The following is an 18,012-nucleotide window of genomic DNA, read 5'->3' on the forward strand; positions in this document are numbered from 1 at the left end:
AATCCCATGTTGGAATGTCCCAAATTGGGTGAAAGACCTAAAGATCTCAGGAAACCCCAAATAGGGCCTACTCATCCAGACTGTTGCAGGCCTGCAGGGGAATGAACAGAAAGTTCCGGAATGGTTCCTGTTCCCCCAGGCTCGTCATCAGCATCCTGGACCTGGCCCCTTTTCCACGGCTGCCTTAGGAAGCGGAGGGAACGGAGAAGTAGGGGGTGGGGGAGACCAGCACAACAGAAGAACAAATTCAACAGTCTTAATTCATTGTAGACGCTTTTCTCACTTCTGTTGTAATTCCAGCGTTGTGAACATTAATAAATACACGTTTGCTCAAAAAAATCCCATTTTCGCGAGTCCTTATGCTGGGAGTTTGATTTCACGTACGTGCAGGAAATAGTTGAAGATGCAGGGAATGAAAAATAAAACCAAGAGAAGAAATTATGGACGCAAGGTTTTAGGCTCGAAAGCTCTACTAGGAGACATCCCAATTCACCCACAGTGTCTACAGAATCTGGAAGATAATGCTTTAGCAAACACGCTCCAAGGTCCTAGAGAAGCCCAGTGGTGAAGCAGAGCAGGCAACCCATGTCCATTTGCAAAGCCACGACTTCTATTTACCTTGTCCATCAGGCAAAGTTTCAGTCATGACCATGCTTAATAAAGCCAATCAAGGCAGCAATCAGCCAAAGTACGTTCCTGCATGTCAGATATGAAATACGCCTAACGTGGCTTGACAGTGGGTCACAGAAGGACTTTGGAACCTTACCTTTTCCCTTATCATTACCACAGAAGGTGCAACAGAAAGCTCTGCAGGAACGTAAATAATTTGGAAACCCTCATACACAATATTCTACTGTGTGTCTCATTTGCACTTCAAGAAAGCTGCCCTCCAGACCTTATGTACTTTTAAGATTTATCTGAAAGATACATGAAGAAGACTTCCAGCCCCCAAAAAATGTACATATTTAATAGAATTAGATCTCTAGGCAAGAAAATGTCAAAAGAAAAGGCAAAATATTAAAGCGAATGCGAGGTGCTCCTCCGCACAGCTCTCCCGCTTTGATAAATATCTTCTGGGATGTCATTTACTAGAAAGTCATGATTTTACAAAACGGGAAAAAAAAACCTGGAGTATAAAATATACTCTCTTTATTGCTGAAGTAAGTTGCCATTTTCACATTTCTCTCTGAAATCTGCTTTTGTTCAGCCAGAGGCCTCGATATTTGCCTTTATATCTGCCTTTTTACCATTCATATTGAAAACATGGCAATTATAGTGAAATACTCAAACTGCAGGCAAGCGTCTGATTACACGGCAGGGACATGGGACGCTGTGCTTCCTACAAGTTCTCCTCTCCTTGCCAGCCTCTAGGGGGAGGCGAATTGGCCTGCGACTGAAGATCAGAGTTGGGGCGGGGTCTGCTGAGTGAGCTGCGGAAAGGTCCGGGATGAGGTGAGCCCTAACTTGTCCCCGAGAACAGAGATCACCAACGGCGTCACCCCTGAAAATGGGCTTAGAACTGTATAAAAACACACAGATCCCTAATGTACATATACTTTCAAATGAGAAAAAAATGAAGCTATGCGGCTGCTTCCCACTAGCTATCTACCTTACTAGTTTCAGAACAGGTGAGGTTCCTCTCTCCTCTGTGTTTGGTGCCTGAGCGCGAGACCTACACACGTTGTTAGGATCTGATGCGTGCACATCTTCTTTCGTCCAACATCCTCTTACTAGCAAAATCTCCTTTTGCCACTATTACCACCCACATTATGTGTAATAATGATAATACTCCAGTTCTTAATACGTGCCGTGACTTGTCTGAGGTCTCACAGCCAGTTAAGTGGCTAGAAGGAAACAATCCCACTTTTTCGCTGTTTTTCTGTTTGTTGGGCCGAAACACACTTTGAAAAGTTCTGCTCTATTTTAGCCAATCTCCCATCCATATGTGTACTTTCAGACAGATCTATTGGAGAACAAGTACTAAATTCTTTAAATACACGCTTTCATAAAATTATCTGCAGCCTTCTCTAATGACAGTTGAAGAGGCTTCATGTTTACGAGTAGCAATGATGAAGACGATGGTGGGGATGATGACTATTTATTAAAGCACATACTGTGTTCCAGGTCCCTTGGCAACCACTTTTCATGAAATCTCACTTAATCCTCACAATAGCTCTATGGCGTATACACTGCTATCATCTTCATCTTACAGGTGAGAAAAGTGAGGCTTAGAGAGGTGAAGCAACTTGCTTCAAGATTTGAATGAGGGTCTTTCTGACTCTAAAGGCCGTGATCTTTGCTACTACACTATATTGAATTAACTTGGGGTTAATTCCAATATGCAATTTAAGTAAAACTTCCACCACCACCATTTAGATTTCTGGTTTTGGAAATACCCAGTTTTAAGAGGCAAATGGCCTTCTAAAATAACAATTTCAAAATAACAGGGCAGAATCATAGTATCACAGAATCATATAGCTGTAGAGGATCTTGGGAATTCGAATCCACCTCTCTCTGAATTGTCAGAAGAGGAACTGAGGTCAGTCAGCAGTATGTGTGTTCAGTGAGCTGAAGGTCACACGAGTGAGTCAAACAACATCCCAAGGCCCCATCTTGACAGGATCAGCTGGGGACATTTTGTTTTGGTGGTGGACAGGAGCTGATGGCTACAGACAACCCAGAGAGGGGAAAATATTTTATTTAAAACAGCCAGCTATCATATTTTGAAAGCTGGTTGGTGATCAGCCACAAACCAGGCATTTGACTGACTCAGTGGTATAAAAACATAGCAGTGACAACATGGTGTGTGTAGCTGTATATGCGTGTATGTGCTTAAAGCAGAGAATCTGATTCCATACATTTCCTAACAAGCTTCAACGGTAATTCTGATGTACATCCAAATTGGAGAGCCTCTGGCTTAGGAGAAACGTCCTTATTTCTTTTGGACATTTCCCCTTTATTTTTATTTTTTTTAATTTAATTTAATTTTCTTTTTTTGCGGTACGCGGGCCTCTCACTGTTGCGGCCTCTCCCGTTGCGGAGCACAGGCTCCGGACGCGCAGGCTCAGCGGACACGGCTCACGGGCCCAGCCGCTCCGCGGCTGGTGGGATCTTCCCGGACCGGGGCACGAACCCGTGTCCCCTGCATCGGCAGGCGGACTCTCAACCACTGCGCCACCAGGGAAGCCCTGGACATTTCCCCTTTAGTATTGGCATTAGGAAGATAATAAGCAACTAACATTCTCCCAGTCCATGTATTAGAAAAATTATTCAGATATTTCCATATGGTCCATTGTTATCATGCTGTTGCTAACGATTATGCTGAATTATAAAGTTAATAGCAATAGCATTTTTTCTAAGTGCTCAGGCTAAAAATGTTGGAATCGCAGGCTAAAAATCTTGGAATCATTCTTGACTTGTATGTTTTTTTCACAGCTCCATTCAATCAACCCATCAGCAAATCTTATCTGTTCTGCCTTCAAAATATATCTCCATATCCATCCACTCTTCACCACCCTCACCACTACTACCCCGGTCCAAGCCACCACCATTCTCACCTAGGTTATGGCAATAGTCTCCTTAGAGAAAGTTCCCTCTGCTTCCATCCCTGACTTCCACAGTCACTTCTCAACAGCCACAGTGTGATCCTGTTACGACATAAATCAGATCAAGTCTCTCCTCCACTCAAAATCCTCCAGTGGCTCCCAAGTCAGACTCAAAGCCAAAGTCTTTCCAGTGGTCTACCAGCTCTTGTACAATGATTCCCAGTGAACACTGTGACCTCCTCTTCTACCATTCTCTTTCCCATTTACCCTGCTTCAAATGAACTATCTTCTTTACTGTTTCTAGCAACACCAGATACCCTCCTGTCTCAGGGCCTTTGCATGTGCTATTCCTCTTGCCCCCAAATCGCTTGGGGCGCATTTTCTTGTTTCCTTTAGATCTTTGTTTAGATGCCAGCTCTCACTGAGGCGTTCCCTGACCACTCTTATTTAAACCTGCAACTCTACTCCATCCCTCTCGAGGGCACTCTCCCCTGATTTCTCTTTATAGCACTTATCACCTTCCAACATATTTTATCGTGGTATATTGATGTTATTTCTTGTCCGTCTCCACCCAACAGAATATAAACTCCACTAGGTCAGAGCTTTGGATTGTTTTGTTTCCTGCTATATCTCTAGCAGGAAACAAAACAGAAGGTGTTCCATAAATATTTGATGCACGAATGCATGAGTGAATGTGAATCAATGTGTGTGTTTTGTGAATTAGGTAAGGCTGGTGGATTCAATGACTGACAAAGGAAAACACGAACAACAGATCATAGGAATAAGAGTGCCTGCTTACTGAGCAACTGCTCTGTGCCAGGGGCTGAGTACTTGACACGGTTACCGTAATCCTCATAGTAATTCTCTGAAGAGATGGGACCCAGTTGAACCCAACTGGAGGGAGGGAAGGTATGAGTTTGATGTTGCAGGGTGGGCATGGAAGGTTCCTCAGAGGGTATGCAGATGGATCCAGCTTCCAAGACACTGATGCTCAGGTAACTTGAGTAAGCTTGCCTAAGATCACACACCCAATCTCGAACTACGCTAGCTTCGGTCCCATGAGATTCTTCCTCAGAAGAAAATCCAAACTCATAGCATGCACATGGAAGTTTCGAGAGGTGCACTTGGAGAATGTGTCATCCGTTCCCCTGGCTTGACAGCAGAATAAACTGGGGCCCAGAGAGGGGAAGGGTGGGGGGCAGATTTGGCGGGAGACTGCTAGTCTCTTGGTTTCCAGTGGTGTCTATTACATACTTGCCATACTGAGGCTGACACTGGCCCGAGTCGTGTTTGCTGACATCAGCCATAGCAGCTACAGCAGCAAAGAAGACAGAAATAAAGCCCCACTTGCACATAAATAGCAAATGAATGACACGAATGATCGGCTTTAAGGGTGAACACACTGTGATCGCCTCTCCTTTCCTTTGGAAGTGGATCCTTCCCATAACAGTGTTCTGAGCTAGTCCTCGGGGCGCTCAGCCAGTGCAAAGACTCGACTCTCTAATGCACTTTCAGAAAGAGAACCCCACCTCCACTCGGACTTGGAGCAGGATAAAAAGATGCATTTCAGCCTCCTTCTTAACAAGCACAAGGGAAAATAAGATAATTTACCTTCGTCTTTCTGAGTCATGTTAACAAATTTATTTCAACAAAATCGGTCATTTATAGATGATAAAAGTGGTGCGAGACATGGAAATTAGAAGATGCTAGCATGGTGTGATTTGTGTTTGTCTAATGACTAAGGCCACCAATTAATTGGAGAAGTACTATTTATAACTGTACCACTCTGACAAATGGGTTATAATGGCAGTTAAAACCTTCACATTTTTTTTTCCTTTTTACTCTAAGAAGCAGAGATTATTGTTTAAAGCATCAATGCTCTGCAATAGGCACGGACTGTGAAATAACTCAGTGTTGAGAACGCAAATCACAACCACGGCTTGCTTATGAATTTTCAAATTCTCATATTAGCACAACCACTTGGAAAACGCATGTAGTCTTTGAGGAAATGAATGAAACCCATTACTCAGAGGCGTTTGCAGTTTGCAAAAATTTCACTCAATCCCTAGAGTCCCCACGTGAAATCAGCCAGCAGCAGCTGCCGAAATAGCGCTGCCTTAGTGGCCAGGGAACTGGAAGCACTGGGTTATTTAGAGCCCCATCAGTCGCAGGTAAGTGATTCATGAGATGCCAGGCATTTCTCCAGTTCCACTAGCCAGAGGCCTCAAAGGGTCCTTGCTTTATCTGTGACGTATGTACGTGGGTTGGGACCAATGCAATTGAAATTTGCAGGTTACAACGCCAGGGGCGAATGGGGAATGGAGGACAGAAACAGATTGGCCCTGGCTACTTGACGCGAACCAGTTTCCAGCTGCGGAAGGAATGCCAGGACAGTGGACTCCACACAGGTCACAATGGTCCAGGCTGGCTCAGGGGCACAGAGCTCTCCCCCTAGCCCGTGAGAAGCTCCTATCCAGCACAGAAATGGCAAGTGCCCTGCATGACTCCCATCTCCACCAGGACCTCCACTTTTGCTTTTGTTCCCCCGTTGCTGAGAGCTGCTGGTGTGGTTCAAGGTGAGAGGTTTCCAGAAGATTCAGAGAACCCTCTCTAATGTCTCTTGGAGGCCAGGACATGTTGAGGCCTGACGTTTTATCCACCCCTCTGGCCAACGTATGATGAGAATAATCTCACGTTAGTTTATAGCTTCTTAGAGTTTACACATCATTTGGACAAAGAATGTTATCTCTTGCTCTTTGAAGTAACCTTGCGAGGGAGCCAGTGCAGAGATTATTACTCCCTTTTACCAATGAAGAAACCGATGCCCCCCGAAGGAAACGAGACTAGTTCAAGGCCACAGAGCTAGTATGCAGCAGTGTGAGGATGCCTGGGTCTGTCTGACACCTGGCTTCTCGTGGCAGAGCTCTGATGGAGGCCGTGATGCTGTGTGGCACACCCAGGCAAGACGTGCTGGCTTTGTGCCTTTCAGTGGTCCAGGTAGTGGATGCCTGCCCACTTTCACGCACTTGGGCTTGACCCATTTGGTAGGGCCTGTCAGAAACTGGCTGTGAGCCCCGGCTGGGAACTTCCAGAATGCTTCTGGACTACCTATGAATCTGGGTCTCTTTTCATCTTTGGTTTTGTCGGCGAGGAAAGGGGATAACACCCACTGGGCCCTGGATCCGGGACTGGCCTTCAGTCAAATGCAGACAAATGTCTGCAGAGAGCGCCCTTCAGTCATGGGATCAGGATGACCGGGTACTCTACAAAACACAGAAACAGACATTTCTGTCTGGTCTCAGAAAGGCTACTTTAGATAGAGACAGATGACAAGGGCGCCCGGGGAATCTGTTTTGCCATTTGAATAAAGTACTTCAGTGAATCACAAGTGGTACGAAAATACTAGGACTCTTGCCTTGGCCACGCTATAACCTAAAGATAATTATAGGATGTCAGTTTTTTAAAAACGATATTAAAAGATGCAGCATTGCTTTATGTTTGTTTGAAGAAATCTGATTGAGTGCAGCAAGATGGAATTTCATTTCATGTATCTTCCTTAACGGAGCGCCGCTCCTTAAAGAGAAAGCTTAAATGAAGGGATACCAGAAACTACTTTTATTGCTCAGATGAAAATAAAGATCCGGGTAAACTGGCGATGCATTAGCTTGTACTTGACAGTGAATCATAAAGATTCGTGCTAAAAGACATGCAGTTGTAATCTAATTAGTTTTCTCTATTGTTTGGAGAGATTAATTTAGAGCCAGCCCAAGAAATGCAGAATAGTACATAACCAGGAGATCTGTCGGCTCCTGTCTCCAGTCTGGGAGGACTTGAAGATTAAATCTCAGCGTGGCAATATCAAGAGTGACCCAAGTAGAAAGATGTGTAGAGTGGGTGGCGCTGGCCATCAAGTGGGGGAGGAGCCTGACGTCCTGGCAAGATTCCAAGTGGGGGACCCAAGCAAGTCTGGGTTGGATTCTCAACTACTATTAATTAACCTTCTAAACCTCAGTTTCCTCATCTGTAGGAAGAGGACAAGGCCTTGCAGAGTCGCTGAACTAATGAGAGATGATGCATATAGCATGTACCATGCTCGGCGGGCGCTGAGCACAGACAGCAATTACTGCTGCGATTGCTTTCAGAAGGCAAGCTGGGTCTGCAGAGCTCAGCACAATGGACAAGGCCGGCCGTCTGACAGTAGGAAACACCCAGCACGGCCTGCCTCTGCACGCCATCTTGCAATCTTGGAGTCTCTATGCACTCCCAAAGGCAGGCCCACACTTTCATCTACTCTAGCTCCCAACTACTCATCCATCATTTGCGAAACTGTTTTTGAGAGATGTAAATGAGACCCCCTGGGGATGACTCCCAAATGTGTTCCTAACAAATGATCTTGGGTGGCAACTTCCCATTCTGGGGCTAAATGAACCCAAGGAGCACTAATTGCTTTGAAGTTAATAAAGACTTTATTGGCTTCAAATAAGAGGTGTTTGCTTGGCTGCTATGATTATAGTTACACACTCTCTCTCCATAACGTAAGCTGGCAGAAATTTCTACCTTTTACAAGTTTTAAATCCCAATAGAATTGACAGAAAAGGCTATAACCACAAATTGGTTTGCAATTTTCCTCTTTCTTCCCAGCAAGTCCTGTATGGTTATATTATGATCTTTGCTTCACACAAACTGCTTGTGACTTTTATGGCCCTTTTGTGATCTAAATGGCTAGCTCATAAGATATTCCATTGCTGCTTCTTTCTCAATTGCTTTTACTGTGAAATGCCCTTGTGGAGAGTGCTGGGGACCATTTCATACTCTTATGGTATTGATTTGCTAAACCTGATGATAGGTTTACATTTAAGATACAGTACTGTATATGAACAGAGTGGGAAGCTTATGAAAAACAGACCCAAAGCTTCCATGGAGGAGATGCTGGATACCATTTGTATGTTCTGGAATACAAGGAAAATCCCTAATCACCTTGGCATTCATCTCATAAACTCAGCACGTGGCAATACCGCCAGAAACATGACAATTTGGTCTACTTAGTCATTCTTTCTCCAATACTTTTACATTCAAATGAGGTGCAATTGAACTGAGAATACATAAAAACATTATAACATCATTTGTTCGGTCTACTAAAGTAGGGAGTTTGGCAGTGCTTTTGTTATAAACATTTCTCATGACCCTCCACGAAAGAAGCCAACATCTGGCTGGGATGTGGAACGCCAGGTTGACTGAATGGCTGTTTAGTGCTCAAAATAATAACCAAATGCAAGAAACTAGTTGGAAGCCCCTCACCTCTAGCCCAGCCTTCAGTTATCTTTGCCTTTGTGCTATAGACAGCGTGATGAGAATGAGGCTGAGTTTCAGTCCTGGAGGAAAAGGAAAGGAAAAGAGAAGGGGAGATTCTGAGGAAATGGATAAGAGCGGGAAGGCAGGCACAGAGGAAAAAGAAAGAGAAAACATAATACAAGAGAGAAAGGGGAGAGAAGAAAGTAGAAAGGGAAGAATGATTTGTGGTAATAGAGTCCTTCATTTAAATAGGAAAATTATGAAGCTTATTGGCCTGGCTGCTGTAAGGTCCCTCTCTCTAAAGAATTCTCTAGCCGTAGCATTAGTAGTTACTAATAAATGTCTATGTTCAAGGTCCCAACTTCTCTTCCTTCCAGAATCTAGCAGTTCTCTGGATAAATTGAAAAGTCTCAAGGCCACCAAAAAAAAAAAAAAAACCCTCAACATTACTCAAAGTGGCACTGAAAGGTAAACTGATGACTAGAATTCATTTTAAAAAATCAAACACAATCACTAGAAAAAAATGAAACCTTAGGTGTCTCAGGGTTGGAGAATCTTAAATTATCTGGGAAGAAACAGAACTGTGAGGAGGGCACCAGCTGAATGCTTTGTACACTTTTCAAGTAGAGCAGCAGGGGAGGACACATAAGCTGCACTTTCCTTTTTTAAAAAATTTAATTTATTAATTTGTTTATTTCTGGCTGCATTGGGTCTTTGCTGCTGGGCGTGGGCTTTCTCTAGTTGCGGCGAGCGGGGGCTACTCTTCGTTGCGATGCGGGGGCTTCTCATTGCAGTGGCTTCTCTTGTTAGCTGGGCTTTCCATGTGACATCAAGGCTTTTATTCTAAGAGGTCAGCCCAACAGATCCACCAATAAGCTTCCATTTGAGCAACAAAAATCAACGAATATGGATTGAAGTGGTATGCAAGGTTCAGTCACTGGGAAAATGGCGAGGAGGTCATGGCAATTTGGCAAAGCTTTGATGTGGACTGCTGCGAACACCAGCAAGATGGACTCTACCCCATATTGTCTATAATTATGAGCCATAAATTCCACTCTGCGTTCTCCATATGCTACATCTTCATTTAGAAACCACGGCATTCACGGCTACTTCCATCTCAGCTCTGCAATGAAAGTGATTTCCCCATAGATCCTCAAGAAGAGTGACTCATATGAACTTGAATGACTTCCCTTTCTGCTTTGCATAGGAAAGGTGATGCGACTTGAGGGGGTGCCTCTCTCCTGAATTATACCATTATCTGGCTGGTGCCAGAAGTGGGGACCTCATGCAACCAGTGTGAAGCAGAGTGGGAGAATTTCTACTCACCCTTTTCATCTCGGAAGAGACCAAATAAATAGACTTGTCAGGCTTTGATGTGGCGAGGCTGCTTTTGGCAAAGGACACCAACGCATACTTTGTTATTTTCTTTTATGACATAGCAAGTTTAGAACTGAAACAGAACTTCCAGCCCAGCCTTGATGCTTCCCCAGCCCTGGACTTACTCTTTACGTAAAAGGCACAGTACATGGGAAGCAGGAGAGCTGCAAGACAAAGCAGGGAAAATACTAGAAATATCTGATCCGCTGAATTGTGGCTTCTTTTGTGGCAAGTGCACTGAGAACCCGCATCCAGCAGATTCAGCAGATGTTTAGCCGGCACTTACCATATGCCAGGGATTTTTATCCACATGATGAGAGGCATTATCTCATTTTAGAAATAAGGAAACGAAGGCTGAGAAAAGTTAAGAAAATTGCTCAAGGCCAAGTAAGGAGCTCTTGCCACTGAACCCAGCCGGTAGGCTTTCCAATACAGGGACGAACATCATAGCAAACCCTTGCATAGCTACACTATTCCACGTATGCATATCAACTCATTTAACCTCCATCACAGCCTATGAAGCAGGTGACATCGTTATCCCCTTTTTACAGATGCAGAAAGGGAGGCAAAGAGAGGTGAAGCAAATTTGCTCATAACTATCCAGTGGGGAAGCAGCAGAGCTAAGATGTGAACCCAGGCTCTTCATTTCTCCAGACTGGGCCTTGCAAGGTTCTTCAAAAGCCTTGCAGGTAGCCTGGACTCCCGAGGCCAGTGCCAGCGGCCAGCATTTTGCCATGCAGGTGACCTAGTAGCATCCCCTGGGACAAGTGCGTGCGTGCGTGTGTGTGTCCTAAAGGCTGAGATTAACTTCACTATTTCTTTCATCCATTCATCTAAACAGACATTAAATGCCTACTGTGTGCTAGACACCTGCTCTTCATAAATTGGTTAAAAAGCTCAAATTATTTTTCCAATTTTTCTAATTTTCTCTAAAATGTAGAGATGATAACATTGTGTCCTTAGGATGGTATCTTTAAAATCTGGGATGAAACAACTGGATATCCTCAAATTTATCCCTATGGCTGTCCACTGACAGGAAGCTATACTTAGCAGAAAGGATCCATAGATCAGACAGGGTGAGAGCCGCCTGGAGCCTTAGAGCCCAGCAGGCCCCTCTTTCATTGGATTTAGGAGAAAATGGAGGCAAACCAGACAGCTATTCTTAAAAGCCAATTGTTAAAATAATTCCATCTAATAGCACGTGGATCTACTCTTTATCACTGTCTGTGGAATGGTTAGATCTGGATGTGTGTGCAAGTGTCCTGTTACATGCATCTCTTATTCAATAGATCTTGCTGGGTTGTCTGTTGATATTCAGCCTATGAAGAACTTTCTGGTAAAATCTGAGAGGGGTGAAGAGCACAGAAATTAGAACTCAACAGAAGCAACGGAACCCCACGTTACCCAAAGGTTGTTGGAACCAGCAGGATTTGTGGGGGAGGTTTGGTTTCATTCTAACATTTTAAAGAATTATTCTGATGAATGGATAAAGAAGATGTGGCACATATATACAATGGAATATTACTCAGCCATAAAAGAAGGATCAAAAAAAATTATTCTGTATCACACTTGGGTTGACCTCTATCCAGAAGCAGAAGCTTCTGTGTATCTGAACTCCCCTCCCCCACTCCCACAACTGAACTCCACCGCCCCTATGGCCAGAGGTTGGTGGCCTCATTTTGGAATCCCCTTCAGCGTCTAGCAGAGCAGAGGTGCAACACATTTCCATTCAAGTCCAAGAATCAGGCAGAATGCTTTCCCTGGGAGAGGTACTAATTGTCCAAGTTATCTCCATTTTCATAATCCCATAAAAATCAAGCATTGTTTATCTAGATGGAAGGCATCAGGTGCAGGTAAGAACCCCGAAGCTAAACCGCTTTGCCTTCGGTGACAGAAAACTGATGTTTGCTAAAAGTATGTACACGTACATACACACACGTACACACGTGACGGATTCTTTTTACAAGTCCCACCAGTCTCTTTTCACTAGCTGGAAGGTTTAATCATTATCTTTGTTCATTAATTATGTCCCTGAGACAAATCAAAGTTTGGACAGTAAAAGAGTGTCACAGTTTGAGTTTCCATAGTCGCCCTGTCACCCTGCCAGAGGATTTGGGACTCATCCATCTATATAAAGGTGAGATCCAATTCACTTTTTATAGAAAAATCTAAACTCTGGTGGTCGTTTCTAATGTTATTATCTCTGTCAATAGAACTGAAGTCTTAAATATAATTAGGCCCCATGTGTCTGCCGGCAAATGCCAAAGTCTCAGCTGTGGCTCCACCTTGACACACTCTACTTTTTCACGAAAGACAAACAGCCCCGGAGAATCGCCCCTAACTTCCTTCTCTGTAACAAACACTACACACAAACCCTCCTCTTCCTTCTAAGGTCTAGATGCCCACCAGCCTCATAAACACGTATAATCAGATCAGCTTTGGGTTGGATTTAGAAGGTGATTTGGGACGCTGTGAGAGTTGGTACACTGTGGATGTCCTGGCAGAGAAGAAAACCCTTCTAGGCAAAGGGTGTACGTGTCCTTCAAAGCAAACGATCATGTGTTTCCTTAGGAGTTGAAGGATTTTTCGATTCCCTAGGCTCTGTCTGTGGGACCCTGTTCAACTCTGCTAATGCACACTGCGATTTTTAACACATGCCCATATTTTATCTATCACACATGCTTTGTTTTTACTTACTAGTGAGTTAGATACGGTTTGCTATGTTTCAGTTTCCAAATTTTAGCACACAGTAGTAGAGTTTACTATTCACGCACTTAGATCTCACATCCTAAAGCTGACCCTAAAGGGAATACTGAAGAATGGCATCTTTAGGGAAATCACCTTTTAACAAGGTGCTTTTGGTAATTCAGGGACAAAAGCCCTCGTGCCAAGCATATGAGGTACAAAAGTAAACCATTTTAATCCCCAAATGGACAAAGTCTGATGAAAGCAAACTCTAATTGCATCAAACTAGAATTTAGTCAATTACATATGGGCCATCATGGTATAGACTTGGTTTTGAGGCATCAACTCCCTATAGGTGTTGGTATGTGAAAGGTATTACTTGTTTTATTATCTGAAAAATGTCTGTGTACTTTATAAGGGGCTCCTGTGTAACAATGAGCACGGTGAAGGCCAAAGGACATTCATGCAGGGAGAGTGTGCCAGCCAATTTCTTGCTCTGGCTTCAGAAGGTGCCAGTGAAATCTGGCAGAGCCATGTGCTTTCCATAATAAACTTGTCCTTCCGCCAGTGGCTGCTGGATCCCCGCAAGCCAATGAGCTGTTTCGAGTCTGAAGCAACAGAATATACCTTGGCAAAGAGGAAGCGTCGCAATGAATAATGAATGACCTCTCCCCCTTGCTGGCGTGGAGGGAGGGGGATGGGAGGGGTTCCTTGTAGATGACCGACTTTGCGTGGCGGGCAGAAGGTTGGAGAACAGGAACGGTAAGTGGGAAATGATTTAGACCCAAGTGCTGGTGTTTTGCTGAGAACATCCTAATCACTGGGAAGAGAGCAGGGATGTCTGAGTGCCCATTAATAAGTACCATCAAGGTATCTAAACCCCCTGGGCAAAGTCATTCCAGTATGTGAAAAGACAAAGGGAGGCAAAAGAGGGTCCGTAGATGTGAACTACTTTCTACTTTGTCTTCTTTTTCCAGAAAATATAAGAAAGATGAAACGGATTCATTGAATTCCCCCAAACGGAAACTATACTCCAGGAGTACCAAATGGTGTGGCATTTGAATTATTCTTTAGCCACAAATTAGCACCTCTTACGAGCTTCATGCTTTTCAGCCATTGATTTTTGATAAATCCTGATTGGCAAATGTGAGAACAGATGTAGGTGTGCCAGATGGTTTTCCCAGACTTACTCAGGTCTAACTGCCAGACTTTGGGCCAACGAAAGCTTAGAAAATTAAAGAAATAATTTATTCTCTTTTTCCTGACTCTGGGGACGGTTCTCTCTGTGCCCACTAGTTCATGCGCTGCATGCAATGCTATTCATTTGGAAGAGCTCACTTATGCAACTTCCAGGCCAAAAGAAATATACCAAGGGACGGAAAACAGAAAATAGCTTCAAAAAATTAAAATATGCTGGAAAACAGGGAAAATGCCAATTATCAGCTCTCCAAGATTTTATGAGAAAATGCTTGATTCCTTTGAGCCAAACAGTGTTTACAGTTGCAGCAATGAAAATTCTAATTTTGTGCTCTAATGAACACAAAACGATCCACACTCAACCTTGGCAAAACTTATAATGACTGTGTAATTGAAGTGACTTTGTCATATTAAAATATTTCATAAAATTATAGAAAAATGCCAAGAAGTAAGAATATGGATTGGGAAGCCTTGGATATGTGATACAATAGCCATACCCTCCCACCCCCCGTTTTATAAGTAGAATGAATAGCTTACAGAATTGAAGAACACCGTTCATACTTAACACCAGTTTACCAAAAATCCATAAGATGCTAGATGCTTCTGAGAAAGAGCCACATAATTTTATTCTAAGCATTAAACATATCAAGTAATAATTTTCTTTTGTTGCAAAATCTCTCAATACACTTAAAAGGCTATTAATTCCTCCTCACTCTACATTTGGAATGTAGAAAAGGGAAGACTTTTTAAAATTTTCTGTTGACATTCCCTAGTCCACAGCGGAGGCTATGGGGACTCTCAGTCTCCAGTATAGTTGGAAGAGAAATCCAGATCACAGTGATTCATGAGTGTAAACACACGGATTTGGAGAGGACCTTGATTACACCCTAGTTCACAGACTATTGAATAGATTTGAGGCCTGATTCCCAATCCCATTCTCTTGGGGCTCTTGGATTCAGAATCGGAAATATCCACTTCTGTATCGCTAAGGCTTTTGTCTTTGTGTCACGTATGCAAAGTCTAAATACCTACTCTTTGGTTTAGCCTTCTAAACCGAAAGACAGAGCCTATACAAGTAAAAGGGGGTTAAACAATGTGTAATTGGGACCCAGAATAGCCAAAAAAAAAACAAAACCCAAAACTTGAAAAAGAACAAATTGGGAGGAATCACACTTCCCCATTTCAAAACCTATTACAAGGCTATAGTAATCAAAGCCATTTCAAAACCTACTACAAAGCTATAGTAATCAAGACAATCAAGACAGTGTGGTACTGGAATAAGGATAGATATATAGATCAATGGAGCAGAAATAAGCGTGCAGAAATAAACTCTCACATTTATGTCTTTTCAACAAATGGGGCTGGGACAATTGGATTTCTACATGCAGAAGAATGAAGTTGGACCTTTACCTCACATCATATATAAAAATCAAGTCAAAATGGATCAAAGACATAAAAATAAGACCTAAGACCTAAAACCGTTAGAAGAAAACATAGGTGCAAACCTTCATGACCTGGGGTTAGACAACGGGTTCTCAGATATGACAGCAAAAGCACAATCAACAAAAGAGAAAAAATAGATAAGTTGGATTTCTTCAAAATTAGAAACTTTTGGCCTTCAAAGGACATCATCAAAAAGTTAAAAGGCAATGCACAGAATAGAAGAAAACTTTTGCAAATCATATATGATAAGGGACATGTATTGAGAATATATAAAGAATTATTACAACTCAATAATAAAAAGACACAGGATCTGAATAGGTATTTCTCCAAAGAAAATATAGAATTGGCCAATAAGGACATGAAAAAATGCTTAACACCATTAGCCATCAGGTAAATGCAAATCCAAACCGTAATGAGATTTCACTTCACACCCACTAAGATGACAATAAACAAAAAGACAGATAATAACAAATGTTGGTGACAGTGCCAAGAAAGTGCAAGCCTCATACGCTGCTGGTGAGAATGTAAATGAGGCAGCCACTGTAGAAAATAATCTGGCAGGTTCTCAAAAGGCTAAACATAGAATTACCATCTGATCCAGCATTTCCACTCCTAGGTATATACCTCAAAGAATGATTACACAAAAACGTGCGCATCGATGTTCATAGCAGCACTATTCATAACAGTCAAAAAGGTGACCACAACCCAAATGTCCCTTGTTGATGAACGGATAAACATGATGTGGTCTATCCTTAAAATGGAATATTATACAGCCATAAAAAGGAATGAAGTACTGATCCATGCCACAATATCGATGAACCTTGAAAACATGATGCTAAGTGAAGGAAGCCAGACACATAAGACCACATGCTGTTTTATTCCACTTATATGAAATGTCCAGAATAGACAAATCCACAGATACAGAAAGCAGATGAGTGGCACGGGCTGGGAGGAGGGAAGAATGGCGAGTGACTGCTTAACGGGCACAGGGTTTCATTCTGGGATGGTGGAAATGTTCTAAAATTGATTGTGGTGACTGTTGTACAAATCTGTGAACATACTATGTGAATTATATCTTAAAATAGCTAGTTTTAAAAATTGTGTCATCATCTCAAAAACACCAGTGTTTTATATGTCTAAAATAGAGACAGTTTTAAGAGAGGGATAGACATTACAGGAGACGCTGATCTGGACAGTATGGGTATTCATATTTATGTAATTCATCAGATCATCACTCCAGTTTTCCAGTTCACTTTACCTGCTTACAATGGGGCTGTGGCTTGAAGACTGCTTAGGACCACTGTCTAGTTGATTCAGACCAGTGGCCCCCTTAGTGGCCCCCTTGGTAACAAGCTGGTGAATCTTCCAGGTTGTGCCCCAGTGGCTCCATATAGCAACAGTAGGTTGGCTAAAGAAACTTGTTTCTGGCTCACTGAGGTACCCTCAAATGAGAATGACTTTGCTTAACTTACTGAGCTGACATCATTAATGCAACCCAGCTTTACTGATCCCAGCATGTCTCTAAGTAGATTTTGATATTCCATAGACAAAAGGCTTCTAGGTCAAACATGCTAGGGAACCACTGCAATAACCTATATTCCCCCTCTGAGAGGTGCATAATGTCTATTAGAATGTTAAGGGCTCAAAAATTCAACTTAGAAGAAAACTTTTAAACCCAGCATTTGCTGTATTTATTTGACCACTTTGCAGCAAACACCCACACCCACACATGCACCTGCTTGTTTTGTTTCCTGCGTAACACCTATTAACATCCTTCAAAACATGATCCACGGACCACACTTTGGGAAACGTTAACTTAGCCCATCAACAATTGGCGGAAGGAAGAGAGAGCTATGACCTTGAAGCTTTCTCTATCTGAGGACGTTATCTTGCTTTGAAAAATGTTCATCTTAAAAAAGATGAATATGGATGCATAACGCTCAGATCCCTAGTACAGTGTTTTCTAACCTTTTCCACATGTTGGTCCATGTAGGGAAGGGTTGGAATAGTATGGTTTGTAGTCAAGAGACTCCAGGGCTCCTGCGTCCTGCCACCCCAAGTGTCACAAGGATCAGTAGACCCGCATTTCTGCAATCTATGCCACTAAAAAACCGTGGGGAAGCTCTGTTCTCAATAATCCATCGCCAAACCACCCTAATTCAACTATTTTCACGTTGGACGATTAGTAGACAAGCTGTCTAGGTGATACTCGACTTACCTGGACATTGGAGAATTTGTGCAGACACTAGATTTATGTTTTTCACATCACTGTGAGATTGACTATAGTTCTGTCGAGGCGGTAGGAAGTGGGTGGAGCATAGGGATGATTTAACACCAAACTGTCAAATCCAGGAACAGAACTGGATTCTTGGAGGAGTGAGACTGAGCACGGTTGCATCTACACACCTAGCTCTTTTTTCCCCATCTTTAGCGAGATATAATTGACATATAACATTGTGTAAGTTTAAGGTGT

At 42.8% G+C, this 18,012-nt stretch overlaps 1 protein-coding gene across 1 annotated transcript in view; it reads right to left on the reverse strand.

Annotated features, from left to right (window-relative positions):
• The window catches only part of AFF2 (ALF transcription elongation factor 2), a 65,261-nt gene extending 57,429 nt beyond the window's left edge, over positions 1-7,832 (reverse strand). Inside the window, exons 1-3 of the mRNA XM_024745024.1 lie at positions 7,634-7,832; positions 4,800-4,857; positions 4,345-4,439 (exon numbers count right to left, since the gene is read on the reverse strand). Of these exons, the coding sequence (XP_024600792.1) occupies positions 4,345-4,439; positions 4,800-4,857; positions 7,634-7,832 (352 nt within the window). The remainder of the gene's footprint in view (positions 1-4,344; positions 4,440-4,799; positions 4,858-7,633) is intronic.
• Positions 7,833-18,012: the final 10,180 nt, after the last annotated feature.

The sequence above is a fragment of the Neophocaena asiaeorientalis genome, unplaced genomic scaffold (assembly GCF_003031525.2).
Source record: "Neophocaena asiaeorientalis asiaeorientalis breed wild unplaced genomic scaffold, Neophocaena_asiaeorientalis_V1.1 scaffold774, whole genome shotgun sequence".
NCBI lineage: Eukaryota > Metazoa > Chordata > Mammalia > Artiodactyla > Phocoenidae > Neophocaena > Neophocaena asiaeorientalis.